This window comes from Peromyscus leucopus, chromosome 12, assembly GCF_004664715.2.
Source record: "Peromyscus leucopus breed LL Stock chromosome 12, UCI_PerLeu_2.1, whole genome shotgun sequence".
Taxonomy (NCBI): domain Eukaryota; kingdom Metazoa; phylum Chordata; class Mammalia; order Rodentia; family Cricetidae; genus Peromyscus; species Peromyscus leucopus.
The window spans coordinates 22,549,923-22,570,392 of record NC_051073.1 but is presented as its reverse complement, the minus strand read 5'-3'; the positions used below and the strand labels follow the sequence as shown (position 1 = coordinate 22,570,392).

The window sequence follows — 20,470 nt, the reverse complement described above, 5'->3', positions numbered from 1 at the left end:
CCACATTTTTATTATCTATTCATCAGTTGATGGACACCTAGACTGTTTCCAGTTTCTATCCATTATGAATAGAGCAGCAATGTACATGGATGATGTCGTAGCAGGATGTAGGGTACTTTGGGTATGTTCCTGGGAGTATAGCTGGATCTTGAGGCAGATCTTCCTAAGAAACTGCCACACTGATTTCCATAGTGGCTGAGACAGTTTGGACTCCCACAAGCAACGGATTAGTGTTCCCCTTTACCCACATCTTTGCCAGCATGTTCTGTCATTTGTCTGATTGATCCTGGCCCTGTTGTCTGTGTTAAGATGAAATCTCAAAGTAGTTTTAATTTGCATGTCCCTCATGGCTAAGGAAGTTAAACATTTCTGTAAGAGTTCCCCAACTATTTCCTTTTCTTTAGAAAAGAGTTTTCTGATCAATCAACCAAGCAGAAGCAGGTCTCATAAATTCCCATCTCTCTACCAAATAAAGACCAAGTCGTGATCTGATTACTGAATGATCTTTCCAGGACGATTTGAGGGTCCTTGGTAGTCATTTTCCAATGATTCATTGATACACGGTGTTTTCTTGAGTTCAGTAGCCTTTCAGAGCCCACATAATATTTTTCAAAGACCTGTCTTGGGATCACTTAAAGGACAAATAAATGTTCAGTTTAGCTCTCTCTGCTAACAATATCTATGCAGGTAGATGTTTCTTTAGATTGTACTTTAACAATAACAAATTTACCACCATGTTAGTGATCTACCCATTTACTCTTTAGAGGCAAATTAACTTTTCACACTACTCTAAGCTTATCTATACTGAAGTTAGAGTCCATCTTAAATCACCTTTCTAGTCATTTTATTGCAAATATAGCTTGCAAAAAAGAACTAAAATTAATCTTTAATCTCGTTCAGGAAGAGACAAGAGGTACTGTGTGCCAAGTGTGCAGGTGAAGCCCTCGGGCCAGTCGCAGGGGTCTCTAGCCAGATGGGGGCGGGGCTGGCGGGGTGGTGGGCGGTTCCCGCGGCGGGGGGGGGGGGGGAGAGGGAGCGGAGGGGCGTGGCCACCCCGCCCCCGGCGCGCGCCCGGCTCCGGCGGCTCGGCTGCTGCCCTCTCTCGGGGCCGCGCAGGAAAGCGGAGCGAGGGGGCGGGGCCTCGGCATCGCCTCCGTCCCCCGCCCCCCGCCTCCACCTCTCCCTGGCTGCGGGGACTGCAGGGATGTTCCCGGCTCAGGAGGAGGCTGACAGGACCGTGTTTGTGGGCAATTTAGAGGCCCGAGTACGGGAAGAGATTCTTTACGAGCTGTTCCTTCAGGTACCGTCCGCGGGGAAGGCCGGGCGGCGGCTGTGGAGCCCCGGGACCCCGCCCCAGCGGAGCTCGGGTCTCCCTTCCTTCACTTGGGCACACACAAGTGCTCGTTCCGGGGGATGAGTGGCTTCTCTGTCCCCGCCTCCTCTGCAGCCCCCGGGTGGGCCACGACCTCCCAGCCCTGCCCTCCAGTCTGCCAGCCCCCTAGTGAGGGCTCCCCGAGCCCCTGCGGGCCCTGGATGGGCTGCGGGAACACAATACAACCCCGTCCCTGTCCTCATGGGGTAGTAAGCACCCTTACGTCCCATCTGAAAAAAAAAAATGGTACCCGTCCCTGGCCATTACCCTTTGTCCCAAGCCTTTTGATGGGGAGAGCGGTTTATTCTAGAATCATACAAGTGATTACTGAAATGCTAGGCAATCAATTCTCCATGACTAACTGCTGGGCTCCCTGGTCCTGCTCCTTAGGGAGCTTTTATGAGAATTGGTAAACACACTTGCCAGAGAGGGGCGTCTTCAGCCTCTCACCTAGTTGGTTAATGACTCAGAATGATGGAGCAAACTCAAGTGCTGACAGGAGGCTTTAAGGGGGGAAATCCAAACTGTTTTCCATGATTTATGCCAATCTGCAAAGCAGACAGGTAAATAGTATGCAAAAGCTGTTGACAGAGCGCTGAGGTCCACAGCAGTGTGACGGGGAGGGGCGGGGGTGACGGGGTAATCAATATTTGAGTCTCAGTTTGTGATGCCCTATAATGTCAAATGGGAGTAATAGTGTCTGAAATGTAATATAATTGCCAGAAATAAACTTAGCTCAATAAAACAGCTACAGCCAGTGCTGTTGACTGCTACTAATAGGACTATCGTTATTGGTAATAATATTAATAATATTATTACTAATAGAATAATAAAAAGAAATCAAGAGTGACTTGAACTTTCAAAATAAGAGAAAATTCTCAGGGACACAATAACAGAGATGCATATGGAGAATGAAGTTTGGATACTGGCCATGGAAGGATTTTTTGTTTGTTTGTTTTAAATAATACTTAAAGTACTTACTTTGTCTCTAAATTCTAGTAAAGCATGCCTTTGCTACCCATAGAGAGCTCTCCTTTTAAACATTAACATTTTTATTATTTAAAATCATATATTTAAGATTTTTATCTTTATCCATTGCCATTTTAAAGTTTTCCCTCTAAAAACATCATTATTTTAAGACCCAATAGGGTTTGAAAATCACTGTTGGGAAAAGGAGTCAGCTTAGCTCTCCAGAAAGCTTTCCTCTTGAGCCTCCAAGGGAGACCTTGAGGAGTGATGGTTTGTGGGATTGCGAATCCTCTGACACCTGAGCTATCTAGTCAGAAAGAGCGAGGTCCACAGCAGTTGTGTGTATAGGACAGGCAATATATAGGAGCTCCTTACTTCTTTTATGACTTCCTTTTCCCCCTTGATTAAAATTTAGATCCTGTTTAATGGGTCGAGTAGTAAACCTATGTTTTCACTTTGCCTATGGAGAGTCTGCTAATGTAAAGGATCATTTGAAAGATGTAACATCAGAAATAGGAGCAAGGAGCAAAACCCCATTTCAGCTGCCCTGAAAATGTCTCCTTCTGACTTTAAAAGAAAGTTATGTAATTATTGATTTCAGAAAAGCCAGTTGAATTTTACCTTTAAAACTATTATAGAAGAACTGGGAGTGTGGGTCAGTGATTAGCATTTGCCCTACATTCACAATCTACTAGGCTCAGCTGCCAGCACTCAGGAAATAATTGGGCTTAGGTTTATAAGTAAATCTTGTCTTTGTATGCCACTGCATACTATAATGTTAGTAGAAGAAAATAAAAACTAGAACACAGAATAATTCCTTTATTACTATATAAATTTTTTATAATCTATTTCAAATTTCTCAATATCCTTTTTTAAATTCAAATATATTTTTGTCCTTTTTACCAGGAAATATTAGGGATTTAGAGTAGGAGAAAGACAATGATTGCAGTTTCAAATATATTGAGTGTGAAGTTCCATGACACAGCATCTCAGGAAGCTGTCTTCATAGAGAGGCAGCCATGGGGAAATCGTTTCCCTAACTTCCTCCTGTTCAGAGAAAGGGAGTACGAGCTAATCCCCAGGCAAAGCATTCAGAGAAGAAAGACTAAAATCCAAGGTACAGCACTGTTGTAAGCATGGCAGTACCTTCTTATGGATAAAAGGCAACTATGAGTATATTTACCCAAGCCTGCAGAGAAAAATAATTATTAAAGTATACAGCTCTAAGTCAGTTCCAGTCTTGTGAACATAACCTACAATGATGGAGATAATTAATTTATGTATTTTTCCCCAGATGTGATTAACACTGTTCTCTAATATTTAGCTTTGTTTCCTTGCTTTGTTTTACCCACTACAGTTTTTGTAGCTGCACATTCTGCAACTTAAAATTTGTGGTACTTTATGTTGTTTTAAGAAGTCACCATGGAATACTTCTAGTTTCCACTTTTTAAATTGTTCACTCTTATGAATAGCTTACCTAGTCTACCAGATCTTAAACATAATCAGATAGATTTCCTTTGGGCATATTTATGAAGCAGTGTTACTGAATCAAAATGCATAATAGATTTAGTTTCTCCTAGAAACACTGGAGTATATGCAGGTATGTGTACATATGAGCGCACACACGTGTGTGTGTGTGTGTGTGTGTGTGTGTGTGTGTGTGTGTGTGTGTGTGTGTACAAGCATTCATGTCCGTGATTGTGGAGGTCAGAGAACACTTAAGTTGGTCCTTGAGTTTCCCTCTGTTTGAGACCTGTTTTCTGTTGTATACCCCAGGCTGGCTTATCCTCTAGATTCTGGCAATTTTCATTCTGCTGACTTAAACTCAAGTCCTCACACTGAAGTGGTGGCACTTCTCCCCACTGAGCCAACACCCTAGACTTTTGCAGTTCCTTAGCAGGAAAAATGAGTCCATCTTGTCATGTTGCCGTCCTTCTTGACAGCAGGCAGCTCAACCAATATGGTTTTTCTCATTACAATTTACTTTTCAGTTGAGTACGGCTAATATGTGCAGAGAGGTCGTCCTGTCTTAACCTGAGCTTCAAATATTCTCTAAGTTGATTTGTAAAGCCGAAAATAAAGATAGTCTTTCTTTCTTTGTAATCTTTAAACTACACCCTATAAGTTCCTTTTCCATAAATGTTTTTGATAAGCTAGAAAGGTTGCGTAAGGGGGCTGGAGAGATGACTCAGTGGTTAAGAGCACTGACTGCTCTTCCAGAGGAACTGTGTTCAATTCCCAGCACCCACATGGCAGCTCACAACTGTCTGTAACTCCAGTTCCAGAGAACCCTCACACAGACATACATGCAGACAAAACGCCAATGCACATAAAATAAACATAAATAAATTATTTAAAGAAAAGAAAAAAAAAGAAAGGTTGCATAAGTAAGTAGCTGTGTTGTTTATTGGGAAGATGCATTATATGTGGAGTTATTTATGACTGTTCTTTGACTGTAGTCAAACTTGAATTTGTTTAATTTATCTTAGTGTAAAAACAAAAATCTTTGGATTTATGAGAAAATAATTTTAGTTTCTTACAGGCCGGGCCACTAACCAAAGTGACTCTTTGCAAAGATAGAGATGGAAAGCCGAAGTCCTTTGGTTTTGTCTGCTTCAAGCATCCTGAATCTGTGTCTTATGCCATAGCTTTGCTGAATGGAATTCGTTTGTATGGAAGACCAATTAATGTGCAGTATCGGTTTGGTAAGTTCTGTCCCTGATCAGTCTTCAACGTGTGCTTTATTACTACTGCTATGCTCTGGGGCATAAGCATTTTGTTTTCTATATAATATAGGGTAGTGGTTCTCAACCTTCCAAATGCTGTGACCCTTGAATACAGCTCCTCATGTTGTGATGACCCCCCCCAAGCATAAAATTATTTCATTACTACTTCATAACCGTAGTTTTGCTACTGTTATGAATTGTAATGTAAATATCTGATATGCAGGATATCTTATATGTGACCTCCCAAAGGGTTCTTGACCCACAGGTTAAGAACCTCTGGTGTAGGACAATAAAAAATTCTCTATCAGAACTATCAATTTTTTGCAGTATCTGGTAAGTTCTGTCACCCATCAGTCTTCAAAATGTGCTTTCTTGTTGGTACCATTCTCAAGGGCTTGATCATTTTGTATTCTATATAATATAGGACAATAAAAAGTGTCTCTGTCATCACTGTTGTTATGGGTACATATCTAATTTTTAATGTGTAATTAATTGCTATTACCTACCAAATTACCAAAACAAACTTCTCTCTTCTGTATCAAAACTTTTAAAAGTTCTATTTCAGAACCAAGCAAGAAGTACCAATAAAGGTTGCTAGCAACGTGAAAGTGAAAATCTACACAAATTAAAAACAAATAACTAAATTTTATATAGCGAGGCTGTTTTACCTTGTTGACAATGCTCAAGTACCTGTTATCTCGAAGAAAGTCCTTCTCAATTAGTCTTTCTTGGGAAACCATTCCATGAACATTGCTAGGGCCTGAATTTAAAATTTAAAAGACATCTGTTATACACATCATGAAATAGTCATCTATGAACAAGAAGTACAAAGAATGTTTGCAGCCTGAGAAAGGACTGATAGAGGGTATCTATGTAACTCTGAGGCCTACCCAGGATGGTGCTGGCTTATTGATGTATTAGTATTATTATTGATCTACTAAAGTCAACAGTAACAAAAGCCATGTCTTCTTGCAAAAGGAAAGTTGCCTCTGCCTTTTTCTTTGCCCCCCCCCACCTTTCTACCAACTGGTAGAATAATTTTGGATATGTTATGTTCTGATGCATTTTGTGTAAAGTTGAGTTGGCTTTTATCCATGATTAGGGAACTCATATTTTGTACTCTGGAAGCAAGTGTCAGTGATAGTGTGGCACTTTTAATTTATAGTAATGTGCAATAAAACAACATTGTATATCTCACATAGTCCCATGCCTGTGTAATAATCTTCATATCTGTCTATGGCTTTTGGACACAGTTCAGTTTCCATTAAGTCATTTATAATCCTGTAGAAAATCTGTAAATGTGCATCGAGATATAAGTTTTATGTGCATATGTCTTAACTAGGACAGAATTTTGAATGCTAAAAAGGTAGGGTTTTATATTTGTCTTTGTTTGGTTTTTATATAACAGGGTCTCACTATATATATATCTCAAGCTAACCTGTAACTCTGGATCCTCCTGCCTCAGTCTCTCAAATGCTGATCTATCATTCAGATTTGGGGTTTTAGATGACTTTTTGAGCTAATGCTAGAATGTTCAAACTCCAAGTAATTGTGTCATGAAATAATGTTTCTTCTCTATTTTATTTTCTTTAATTCTGTCTCATTAAAGGTAGTTCTCGCTCTTCTGAACCAGCTAGCCAAAGTTTTGAGAGCTGTGTTAAGATAAACTCACACAGCTTCAGGTAATCAAATGCATGTTTTTGAATAAATATGGGCTTTATTCTCTTAATTTGTCAGATATCAACAAGTATATTATTAACACAGCAGTCAAGGCACATAACATTTAGTTAAATTGCTTTTCTATCTATATAAAACTGATGTCCTCTTAGTGAGTGCAAGGCATTTGCTTTGTTATGTTCATATCTGAGTGTTTTCTTTTATCAAATATTACATAATCTAAGATGTTCCTGATAGAAAGCCAAATGTGATTCTAAATATTGTAGATTCAATACTTTATAACTAAGAAATTAATGTAATACCATGTCATCTGTGAAATAATACATTATGTGGATTTGTTCCAAGCATTTATTCTTAAAGGCTACCAGAAAACTCTTTTCTTCTACTTACATAAGGCTGTCATTTTTTTTTCATGAGAAAATGACCTTTGTACCTTGGAAATTTAAGATGTCCTTGTTTCTCTTCTTTTGCAAAGGAATGATGAAATGCTGGGCAGATCTTCATTTCCCATGCACTTTTTCCCAATTGCGAATGCTGCTTTACCTCAAGAATATTTTTTCTTTCAGAAAACGGTACGTGTGAAATGCATTTGTTTCAGTGTACAATTACAAACACCATCCTTAATATTTGATGTTGAAATCTGAACCTGGCATCAGTGCAGACTATGGCCCAGCACATGCTCAGACATGGTCATGAGAAATCCTGTGTGGAAGACCTCAGTGCTCAGCTGTAACAGACAGTTGATAGCGATGACAGTAGTAACCAAGTAACCCTTGAATCCCACATCCCCAGAGAGTGACCATTGCCAAAGATGTTCTTAGGAATGGAGATTTTCTCCTAGTGTGTAATATTCGTATGTGTGGCCGTCAATCACATTTAAGTATTTTGTCTAAAAAGCCACTTTAAAGTTCTCATTTACTAGAAGGAACTGCTGTTTAAAGGTCTCCATAGTTTGGCTATAGCCTAGAAATCTTAATTGTGGTTTTTGATTTTAGAATATTTTCCTCACAACTCTTTGTTTTTTAAGTAAAAAATGTAAGTTCTGGGATATTACTCTACACACCACAGGTTTATTAATGACAGGTATGAGATTTAACTTTGTTGTTCTGTTTCTGTTTGTTTGTTTTTATTCAGAAGCTGTTATGAATAACATATATATATATATGGTCCAGCTGAGCTTGCATGGGAAGATTGTCTCATGGTAATCCTATCCTCTGATTAGAATAGTCAGAAATTTCAGCTAATTTGTTAAAACACAAGAAGCATTTCTTGACCTAAAAAAGTGACAACTATGTCTTTTTACAACGTGGGAACTCTCAGCTTCATTTGAAGCTTTTAATTTTCATTCAAATTTAAAATCAGTATGTGTACCACATATTGGGAAGTTTCTATGTATATTTTAAGAAAATAGAACATGGTAGTTAGAAATTTTTCTGTTAGAAATTTTATGTAAGTCTACATCAAATCAAATAACTTCAGTGATGGTTTCGCTTCCAAGTAGGATAAACTGTGACTATTTGAAAAGGCTCCCCCCTGAAAATAAAAGCAGACTTATCTCCCTGGGGATGTACCTCGGTGGTAGAGTGCCTGTGTGGCAAGAGCAAGGCCCTGGGCACAATATTCCAGCTCTGGAAAAAAACAAAACAAAACAAAAAACTCCTTAACTGGTAAAGGTGTTAAATGACAATTGTCTGAATATGATTTGGGATAAATAAATATACTGTTTTATCTATTTATTTTTTCCGTTTATATTGTGTTTGCAAACTACCTATGTATTTTTGCATACTATTTCTTCTGGACACTGCTAATCCATGCGGCAGTAAACTATGTGGCACCTTTGATCTTTCCGCTTCCTGTTACCCAGATGAAGCAATGCCCACCACCCCTGTACAATACAGTCGCTGTACCCAGGTCCAGCTCGGCCCACTACTGCTGTCTGCAAGGGCCTGGGAGTTGTTACCTTTCTCTCTGCATTTTGAGTGTGTGTTCATGCCTGTCTTCTCTTCACAGCACTGGCACATGCACAGTCCAATGTTGCAGCCTCCTTTCTACGACATGACAGCGTCCCTTCCCAACAGTGCATCTGGATCGCACTCCTTAAACCTCGAGGCTGGACCCAGCTCCTACGAGTGGACTCACCAGCAACCAAGTGACACTGACCTTTATCAGAGGAACAAACGAAAGAGGGAAAGGCAAGCCAGCGACACCGACAGTAGCTCAGAAGACAAGAGAGGGAATGAAGGGAGCCAGAAACACCAGAAATGCAAAAGGAAGAAGAAATACCAGTGAAATATATCTGCACTGCGGTCAACTCTAAAAAAAATCTGTTGTACCAAATGACCCATTTCTTGGCCATCTTGTCTTTTTTTTTTAAACACATATGAAAATATGACTCTGTGATTTGCTGTTCAGTTTTTGCCCTGAATGATAAAAGCCTTTAAACAATAATATAATGTACTACTTTTGTATTTGCAAGGTTATTTTTGGCCCATTGTCAAGAAGAATATACTTTACATCATCTTATTTTTAGAGGTGAGGATGAAATTCGACCAAGTTCTAAAGCCGCTCTCTGAACCTTGAGGGTTAACCACAATGCTCTCCCTAGAGTCTCGCCTAAGGCTTCCAACCACAAGTGGGCTGGCCTCAGATATAGATCGCTGGGAGAACGAATGGGAATATTTAAAAACAACGTGGTCTAATGGATACATAGTGAGGAGGCTGCAGTTCCCTTTGTAACTGACACTTTCTTTTTATGCCTAAATGTGATATCTCTGAGCATCCCTAGCAGGGCTGATTTCACATGACCATGACTGTAATACCAAAGGAAAGACAACTATGGTATGCTTAAAGGGAGGGCCACATGATATTCCCTCTTTTCATGATTGTATTTGACCTAATTCTTTACATCTCATTTATGATTTATAGTGAAAAAAAAAAATCAGTTGATGATGTCAGTATCCACTGTCCACCTCTGTCAGTAAGGGTGGAAATATATACAGCAGATGTGTAAATTGCCATGATTGGCCTGTGTATAGAATGATGTTGTATCATCATCTATTTAGTGCCTACTTCCAGGTCTATATTTTTAATTCATTTATTTTACAAGATAAATGGACTACATGCAAAATGAATGGTGTATGTCAATTTTATTCAGCATTAACCAAAATTATGAGAATCATGTATTTATTAAAGCTAGTTGAAAGAATTGAGCAAACTCACTTAGATTTATCTACTCAGATCAATAAGAAGAACTACACATGGATGTTACTTTTGCATGTTGTTTACTTTTTCATAAGTATTGTTTATTTAAAAGAATAAAAATATGTTTCACCAGACAAGTAACTGAATTTTCACTCTTGGTAATAATAAGTATACAAGACAGTGGCAGATATAACAAATACAAGCCTATTTCTATCTGATCAATATGAAAACCTAAGTCAGCTGCATGGAACTTTAACTGGTTTTTACATTCTTCAATATTCAAATGTGAAAGCATTATTTGTCTTTTAAACCCATATTTTGGCAATTTGGAATCATGGCCAAGGCAAAATTTATTCTTTCATAATTAGATAGTAACATCTTTAAATTCATTGTTTTTAATTTTCCTCTCAATGTGTAATTTACTGTGGACATAAACTAGGCCAATGTGATTGGCACAGTAACAGAGCCATGTATAAGATTGCTTCTTAGCAACTAAGATCGACATGTGTAAGAAAGTCAGGTTGAAGCAGTACATGATCTAACATGTTCCAATTGGGAAATGTTCTTTAACTCTTCCATCAGAGACAGAAAATTAACTCAGCATCAATTTTCAGCTAGTCAGCCATTCAGCTAGCAAAGTCACTTTCACTGTGGTGTCTTTCTTTGTTAAAGATTATAAAACATCTTTATAAACATGCCTTTAAGTGCTAATATTTAGTACAACATCAAAATTTTAAGTTGTCGGTTTTCCAAATGCTATGTATTTAGATGAAGAACTGTTAGTAGACTTTGTTTCACAGGGATTCCTTTCCCAGTTTTTGTCCTCCAATCTCATAATCTATTTCAAATACAAGAACAAATTTATAACCTAAAAATGAAATTTTATACAATCTCAATTCAATAATTTAATTAATTTTTAATATACCAAGCAGTGGCATAGCAGAGAAAAGTGTCACTAGAAATTAATGGTGAACACACATTCAATTCTGCAGAAGAAATACATTGTACTATGGGTTGGCTGTGTAGGCAAAAGGCACCCACAAAATTCCACCGTTAAAAGCACTTATATGCAATAATTTTGAAACATTACAAAATGCTGTTTCAATTGATTTTTGTTATTGTGTATGGCTTAAAAATACTGAAAATTGTTACACATTGTTCAGCACTGTTCAGGTTAAAAATATTAATATGCAAATACATCCTCAGCTTCTTAATGCACGGTTAAAGATTTCTCTCTTGACAATATTTCCTATAGTGTACCTAGATTTTCCTTCTTATCTAGTACACATCCTCATTAGCAATCCAAACTTTATACTTTCCTTTCTAGTCTAAATTCTCCCCAGATATTTCCTCTTGCTCAGTTTTGGCTGGTGTTCTTGTACTGATCAGTTCTTCAAAATTTTCCACAATGCTCTTGCTTCGGTGCCTGACTTCAGTCCCTGGTCATGCTCCCATTACACTGAAATACTTCTGATGCCAAACACACATCCAAAGGAAATTGGACTCTTTTATTTTCATGTGAGCACACTGAAAATATAATAGAGGTGACACAGTTCTCTCCATTTCGTGTCTATTTAAATATGGAAAGTTGAAGCAATCTCCTCGTGGTGGACTGTGAGGTTCAGTGAGCTGTGGTTTAAATAGCTGCTACTCTGGTGGTTTGGTTGTGTGCTTTTACCATTCCTGCCGGTCTGGGGGGGGGGGGGAGGCCAGAGGACTGCTGTGCAGTCAAGTCCCAGGGTAAAGAGCTGGCAGAAAGCCATTCTCAGTCGATTGCAGCTGCCTAGGGCTTTCCATTGTCCACAGTCGACCTCTGCTGCTACACATATGAGCAAAGCATCAGTTATTGCTTATTTAAAAAGACAATTGATAACCTGGGCTTTATTTTGGTGAAAATGATTCCTCAAAATCAAACTATTTCAGAAACTGTATTTTACTACAGATAGCTCAAAGAACATCTATTTGAATTTTTTTTTGTTTTTGACATTTTCACACATACACAATTAAATATTATCATGTCTCCTCCCTCCAATTCCCCCATCCTTACTTAGGAAGCTTAATAAAATCCTGTTTATTTGAACAATATTGATGGGTCTCATCCACTTACTTATTAGGGTCATAATGTTTGCGATTTTACTTCTGTATAATAAGAAACAACAGTTACCACAGCAATATACAATAGGGTGGCAGTGTTTTAACTGTATTCTAACCTTGGCTTGAAGTCAGAAGAATTACATTGTTTATTGTACTGTTTGCCACCCAGAACCTTGGGAGCAATTATAGAAAGTTCTCACTTCCATTTTATGTAATGTGTACTTGTATTGCACTTGTGATGTGTGTGTGTGTGTGGTGCATGTGCATACATATCAAGGCCCTGGATCAACATCATATATTTTCCTCAGTTGCTTTACAAATTACTTTGAGATACAGGGTATCTCATTAATCTTGGGGCTCACCTATTTGGCAAGATTAGCTTGCCAGGAAGCTTCCAAGATTCCCCCAACTTTGCCTCACAGGACTAGGATTCTGAAGACTTGCCGCCATTCCCAGCTTTGTGCATGGGTCACAACTCCTGACCACATGTTCACACAGCAGACATTTTGTGAACTGATGTATCTCTCCAGCTCCTCACTACTCTTCCCTGTGATCTTGTTCAACATTCCGTTTTCTGCTAAGAATTGTCATCATTAAGAGACTCAGTCATCAATGAATTAATGCCCTCCCAACACTAAATTGATACCAAAGCTACATCACTGAAAAATGTATGACCCTCACCCCATTCAAGAAACTATGGTCTTCGGACAAGGATAGAAAGCTGGAGATGGGATGCAGGGGTGTGGGGGATTCAGGATAGTTAGAGCATGGCAGAAGTAAACAGAACAAAACAAGAGGAATCCACGGGAGGCTCTAGTTCTCAAAAAATGAATCCTGAGAGGAGGGGAAGAAATTTTCAATCCCCTCACGAATAGTGAGATATTCTGAATGTTCACCAGCTTCTCTATAACACCCAAACTGTTCCCATGCTGCCCGCTCTGTCCACCCAACCATGGGGAGGTGACTCCAGTTTCATGTCTGGACAAGTCTCTGTCAACCTATCCCCTAAGTATACTTAAATATCTAAACCTTCCTGCTGTTACTCATCCCATTCTCTGTGGTTTATTTTGTTTTTCTATTATTTACACTTACTAAATCAGTTTTTTGTTGTTGTTGTTGTTGCTTTTTTTTTTAGTTTTGATTTTACAGAAGCTCACAGCTAAGATTCTACCTTGAATCTTAGAAGACTGTGTTTTAAACTTCTGAGCAGCATTGGGCTGTTGAGAATATGGGCACTTTTAAGTTGGGCTGAATATATTTTTCGTTATGAAATGACAATCAGCCTATGGTGGTAGGGATGAAATATTATAGTTTGGATGTAACATGTCTCCAACTGAATCATTGGATTGAACACTTCATCTCTAACCGTGGAACTGTCTGGGGATTTTGTAGAACCTTCGGGCACGGAGTCATAGAGCATGACAAACACTGGTTAGTGACAGGAATAACTCTTTGAAGAATACATCTGAGGCCTATTTATAGCCTCCCAGATCCCTAATTCACCAAAATGTCTACAAATCCTGCCACAATCTTCCAAATCACAAAATTACCTGCTGAAGCCAGAATGTATTCCCCACAACAATATGCTTTACACTTCTAAACTGAGCCAGAATAAGTCCCTCCCCACCTTAAGTCATTTCTGTCAGGTACTCGGACACAGCAATCATGCCCAAAGAGAGTAAACAGGTGAAGCAAGACAGCTGTTATACAAGAGGTTTGACTTTCTGAAGATGACCCATGTACCCATTGGTGAGAAGGAGGTAGCCGAAATGAACAGTTCCCTACACACAGGCTTTTCCTAGCCTTAAAGATCACAACCTAAGCTTGGTGTCCTATAGGGAAATGACTTCCTCAAGTCTACCCTTAAGAAAAGAAGAAAATCATGAGCAGACACTTAACTTTTCAGTCAGCATCTTCTTGGGCAATTACATATGAACTACCATGTACAGTGTGTCAACAGGCATCTCTGAAGGGTAGAAGGGTGTTCTCTCATTCAAAGTTCTCCAATGGAATCTATCCTGTAGGACATCTATAGTATGATAAGGAATTCATCCTGGGTTCTGTTCTGTGACAGGCAGATGGTGATTCTGGAAGGACTCATCTTACACAAGGGAATGGAATAGTTTCCTATGAAAGCTGTTTTTTGGACATAACAGCCATTTCACTAATGCACTTGGAGAAACTGTTATTACCTGCACAAGATAAGCACAATATGGGCCTGTCATCGTTTCATAATAGATAGGATTATGATGCCACACATCTGCCTGAATAACAACTATTAATGGTTGCTGGGAAAGAAAGTATTATTTTGTTCAATGCCAATGGCTAATTTGCTTATAATCTAGTAAGTCGCCCCCTCGCAAAAATCATACAAGGAACCCCAGTTAAACACACACACACTCACTCACACACACACACACACACACACACACACACACACACACACACTGTGAAAATAGGAGCATAGTTAATAACATTTGTTCTTGCATAGGACCAGGATTTATTTCCTTATACTAACATGGTGATTCACAACCATTTATAACTCTGGTTCCAGTGGATCTGACACCATCTTCAGGCCAAATACACACACACACACACTCACACACACACACACACACACAACACACAATAAATAAATAAATAAATAAATAAATAAATAAATAAAAATAAAGCTTTTAAAAAGCAACAGTAAAAACACTGTTAGTTCTTTGAAAAAGTTCACTGAGTTTATCACCACTGTTTTTCAGAAAAGTACACTATGGTTCCCTGACGAATTCATTCATATGTGACCCAATTACTTCCTGAGAACAATGGATCAAAGCAATTGTCTCAGCTCTCTTTTGATGTGGTAAGAGAGGGGGAAGATGCTTGTGTCTGGCTGGCTGTTCTGGGGGCAGAAGCTGGAGGTGGTATGGGGCCAACAGAAGCGTAGACCTGAGATGATTTTTCATGAAAGTAATGACCTATAAATGCCTCCCCTGTGTGTTTTTGTACCCGAAAGCTGACCTTTGCAGATAATATTTTTAGGAGTCTTTCACTTAGAACAAATCGTGCCCTCTGGCATTTATACTTGTCTCAGATGTACTTTTCCTCCCTTGTTTGCCTCCGTCTGCCTGTCTCTGACCTGGAGACTGTGATTTGTGTCTCCACGATTTCACCAGATCGCCATTTCAATCTGTATTGGTGGTTGGTTGCCTTGTGAGACATTCTCAGTAAGCCTTTTCATTATTAATGGAAATAACTTTTTCCAGCTTTTCTTCCGGTGTTTTGTTTCATCTTGACAATAAATATGCAAAATACTTAGAATTAATGTTATTGTGAGATATAAGCTAAAGAATCTGCCCTGTGTTATTCTCCAGGTTGTTGGTTAAAATAACCCACCTACCACAAAGTAAACTCTCTCGTTTGTGTTTGTGGTGGTATTGTGTTCCCTGAAATATTGTGCACGCTAATAAACTTATCTGGGGTCACAGAACAGAACAGCCACAATATTAAACAGAGAGGATAACAGTGGTAGCACACACCTTTAATCCTAGCATTCCAGAGGCAGAGGTCTACCTGGATCTCTGTGTGTGCAAGGATATAGCCAAGCATGGTGACACATGTCTTTAATCCCAGGGAGTGATGGCAGAAAGCAGAAAGATATATAAGGCGTGAAGACCAGAAACTAGAAGCATTTGGCTGGTTAAGCTTTCAGGCTTTGAGCAGCACAGTTCAGCTGAGATCCATTCTGAATGAGGAGGACTCAGAGGCCTTCAGTCTGGGGAAACGGGATTAGCTGAGGAACTGGAGAGGTGAGGAAGCTGTGGCTTGTTCTGCTTCTCTGATATTCCAGCATTCACCCCAATATCTGGCCTCAGGTTTGATTTTATTAATAAGACCTGTTAAGATTCATGCTACATGTGTTTTTGGTGCTTTTAGTTTCATGCATCGAACATCTGGCTTTATAATAATACTACATTATTTTAATGACTCTAGTCATAATTTATTGGAGAAATTATTTTGGCCACTCCACGTAGTTAAAAGGATATTTATTTAATGGCGAAACTCACAAATTAAGTATGGTAGGTGCATCTGGGAAGGTGTAATGCATCAACAATTTCATAAAATTGCATCTTTGCAACTGCATAGAACAAAACAATCACATTTTACTAAGATTAAAATGTGTGTTTATGTTTGTTCTATTGTGTTGGTGTGAAGTATTTAAACTCAGTAGCCACTTTAAAGTGCCTTCAAACATAACTACTTTGAAGTGTCCATTTTACTTTTAATTTGTTTTCTAAGTTTTAAAACATGAGTTAAGTCTTCAAAACTATTAGAAGGCTAGCTAACTTCCTTTAAAGCTTCTCTCTTATAACAATGTTATTTAAACTTCTGCCAATAAGTTTGGTTTTAAATACATGTTAGTGATTAAAAAGGACAAAATAGAATCAATATTTGTGAAACTCATATGCATGTATTATTAAAGGACAATGAACAAGCAAAGTTGTTCTTTCTTTATTTTTTTTTCAATCCAGTTTTCTTTATTCCTTTGAATAAATTCCAGGGGCAGCATTGAAATAGGTCTTAAGGACCAGAATCTATCCTTGCAAACTGTTTTCATTCTCTTTTCCAGTTCTCAAACAGAGTCAGGACCGACCTTGTACACCTTTCCTCTGTTCTTTCATCTGAGTCTACACAGACTGTTGTAAATGCCCACTGCTGGACACTTAGGTATGCTCACTCACTGCCTACCATTTTCCAATGGATGAGACTTCAGCAAAGAGGCAAAGATACTTTCTATGAATCTGAACCCCAGTGTCCATGAAAATTGTATGTTCTGTACTGTGCTATGTGTTGAATCACCCACTCTGGAGTTGGGACTTGGATGTTCCACCTTACATGCATGGATCCCACCTTATTCTTTGCTGTTCCTTTTAATTTTCATTGTTCTCATTTCAATAGTATTGCACACATTACTTAAAAATGACCTAAATGCCTCACAGTTCTGGAGAAGTGCTTCACTATTGAGTCACTGTGGAACTGTGGTATTCAGAAACCAGGAAATGTCCACACTAGAATTTTCATTGCAGTTTCTCTAAGTTAAGAATGGAAATATTGCTAGAGAGAGAATCTAGTTGATATAGTTCTTGCTGGTGGGATTATGGCACTTGTGTCTTCAGTAAATAATCCACGAACATTACAGAATTTCAAAGTGTAGGAGAGGTTACTGAACTGCACAGAAGAGTGACTTTTTCCCTAGCTGGCTCAGAATATAGACAAAAGAAACAACAGCTTGCACTGATTAAGTTAGCTGAGGAATATTTCTATGAGTCAACAGGAGGTTTTAAGATTTGTATGGACTAGATGCTTGTATTCCTCCAATTTTTTTTGGTATGGAGGTATTTTGAAATGAATAGATTATGAAGGTAGAGCCTTCATGAGTGTCTTTATCCTTCCTGAGCTAGTTCTTCTCCAGTCCCTTCACCAAGTGAGAACACAAGAATGCATCAAGAAGGAAGCAGGCCCTCATGGATCCTAGGTCTTCCACCACCAGGATCTCAAACTTCTTCAGAATTGTGGAAAGAGGGCATTTGCTGTTTAATACAATCAAACCATGACAATTTGTTATAGCAGCCTTAGCTGGCTTGAACAAAGTGAAAATGATTCAATAATAATAATAATAATAATAACAGGAGTAGCAGGACTAAAATAAATGCCTCCCCACATATGGAAACAGTACAAAGATCCAGAAAATGAAACTTTAAAGGGTCTTTGAGATTGTAAACTAAAACTTAGTTCATACTAAATGTCCACATTTCACATTTTGCTAAAAATATTGTTATTACCACTATAAGAAAAGGAATAGATTTGGGTTATTTCCTGTGGTGATATTTTATTTGTGCTGAAATGTGGTGATATTTTATTTGTATGTTAATAAATAAAGTTTGCCTCGAGATCAGAGGACATAGCCATAAACAAAAGTCTGGCAGTGGTAGCACACGCCCTTAATCCAATCACAGGCAAGCAGAGTCTCTGTGTATTCAAGGACACACTAGGGAACAACCAAGCATGGTGACACAAGCCTTTAATCCCAGTACCAACCATAGAGACCTGGAGGTCTGTACAGACAGGCAGTGAAAAGGAAGTAAGGTGGCTGGGCTAAGAGCCAATGAGAAGGCAGAACAGCAGGGCAATAAAAGCCTGGGTAGACAGGAAGAAGTTCTCTTGGGAAGCTATGTTGGCATGATGAGCTAAGTTAGCTGATGGCTCTCACTATTTCTCTGATCTTTATGGCTTTCACCTCTGTATTTGGCTCAGTGTTTCTTATTTAATAAGAATGTTTAGAAATTCATCTACAATTGGTGCCCATGTGGCAAGAATTCATTAAAAAACCATTGGTGGCCTTATAGGCCATGGGTTACAGGCCCTGGCTCGGCCAGAGATACAAGCGATCCAGCTACACACAGCTGGAGTGGTCAGAGCTACAAGGGGCCAGAACTGCAAGTGGCTAGACTGCTTCTGGGTTTACAGACCCTTGGCTCAGGCCCAAAATGGCTCAAGGCAGAGCACATGGCTGGACTTTAGCTTTCAGCTTCTTTTTCTTCTCCTGGTAAGTAGTAGGTGCTCTTTCTTTCTTTCTTTCTTTCTTTCTTTCTTTCTTTCTTTCTTTCTTTCTTTCTTTCTCTCTCTCTCTCTCTCTCTCTCTCTCTCTCTCTCTCTCTCTCTCTCTCTCTCTTCTCTCTCTCTCAATTCCCATCTCAAACTGCAACCACGCTAGGTAGCTTTATAGATTAAGATATAACAGCTAGCTAGCAAGAGGCCTGCCATAGGCCATACAGTCCGTAAGTAATATAAGCCTCTGTGTGTTTAATTGGGTTCGAGCAGCTGCAGGATCTTGTGGGACACAGGAAAACTTCCAGCTACAAATCTGAGACTTCAGAATTACTAGTGACTGTGTGTTTCACAACAATTTACAAATTGTTGTGTTTCGATTCCCTTAACTTTTGAACTGGAGTTTCTATTGCTGCTCTTAGCCCTGTCTCACTACTGAGTGATGGTAGACAAATAGCTCACAGATGCAGAGGCCCCATGGTGAAGAAACCAAAAGGCCTCATCTATGCCTGGATCTGATTTAGATTATGATCCCCTGTACCTTAATCTGATCATGCTGGTGTTGTGGAAGGTAATAACTCTAGGGCTGTAAAGAAGGCTGTAGCTCTTTGGCATGCCTCTCTTGAAGTTTAGATTATATTTCTTATCTCTGCCCATCTTCTATGCTATAACAAAAAATGTGAAGCTGGGTGGATTGACAAGTTTTTCCATTAGCTCAAAGCCAAAGAGGTTTAAGAGCACAGTATCAGCTATGCAATCCACTCAGGTGTTCTGGTGGGTGCCTTGTGACAGACAGCATCACAATCACAGGACAATTTGAGTTCTTAGTGGGTGATATGGATAGAAGGGGTTCAGCGGAATTCTATTGTCCACTCTTCTATTGTCATTATCTGGGAAACTGATCCTCCAGTCACAGAATGGTTGGACCACTCCTGAAAGAGACTTACTTGATCTATTCATGACAGATACAGCCCCATGAACTCCCTCTATACTTCACTTCTTCAAAGACTCTACCACCTGGGTACCAAGCCTTCTGTTCATGAACCTCCAGGGAACAAATCACATGCAAAATGCAACATGCCTCCTACCTATGAACTTTCCTCGGCTCTTTCACTGCTTTGGCAAATAGAATACAGTCATACCCTATTATACCCTTCTCTGGTCCCATACTTTAAAGACTAGTATTTCTGTTTTATGTACTTGGAATCTTGAGTCTGTATTTGATTTCCAGTTACCTTCTTGTTGATTGTACTATAATAAAGACTCAGGAGCTACATGAAAATGAACCCCAAACTTCCAAAAGCCCCTTCCAAAACAAGGCATGTGAATAAATCTATTTGAGACTTCATTAATCTGTCCTCCAGAAGGTCAGTACATGACCTCAATCAATACTAAAGAGAGCAGAATCATGAGATTTAAGGAAATGTTTCTTTCTGACCACAGAGTTTTGACATATTTGACCCCTCTAAAAGTAGAAAGTGAAGTCACATTTTTAATGGATCACAACCTAGATTCTACAAGTAGATCGGGGAGGGATGACATCCTGATCATTTTATTGTGGAAAAACAGAAGCCTTTTTCTTTCTTCCTTCAAGAAGAAAGTTATTGGCTTCCACACAGAGATCTTCTGGCGATCAGATAAATTTTGCCAGCACTACCCTGCCTGGCTAATAAGCCTTCAGAACTTTGGAGTGAAACAACCAGAAATCCTGTGGCTCTCAGACACTTGCAATACCCTCCTCCCAGGTTTTATGCCATAAGAGTTGCTGTGTCTTGGCTCCATCAGGACTTTTTGGTCCACCTGCCCCTCTCTTCAGAAGTCATGTGCGATGAGAGAC

The 20,470-nt window shown here is 39.1% G+C and overlaps 1 protein-coding gene across 1 annotated transcript; it reads left to right on the top strand.

The window, feature by feature from the left end:
• The first annotated feature begins 1,127 nt into the window (after positions 1–1,127).
• Rbm11 (RNA binding motif protein 11) lies at positions 1,128–10,082 on the top strand. Its single transcript, XM_028874773.2, has 5 exons — positions 1,128–1,300; positions 4,884–5,046; positions 6,677–6,749; positions 7,220–7,316; positions 8,755–10,082. The coding sequence occupies exons 1-5, from the start codon at positions 1,205–1,207 to the stop codon at positions 9,031–9,033; spliced, it is 708 nt and encodes a 235-aa protein (XP_028730606.1). The 5' UTR covers positions 1,128–1,204; the 3' UTR covers positions 9,034–10,082.
• Positions 10,083–20,470: the final 10,388 nt, after the last annotated feature.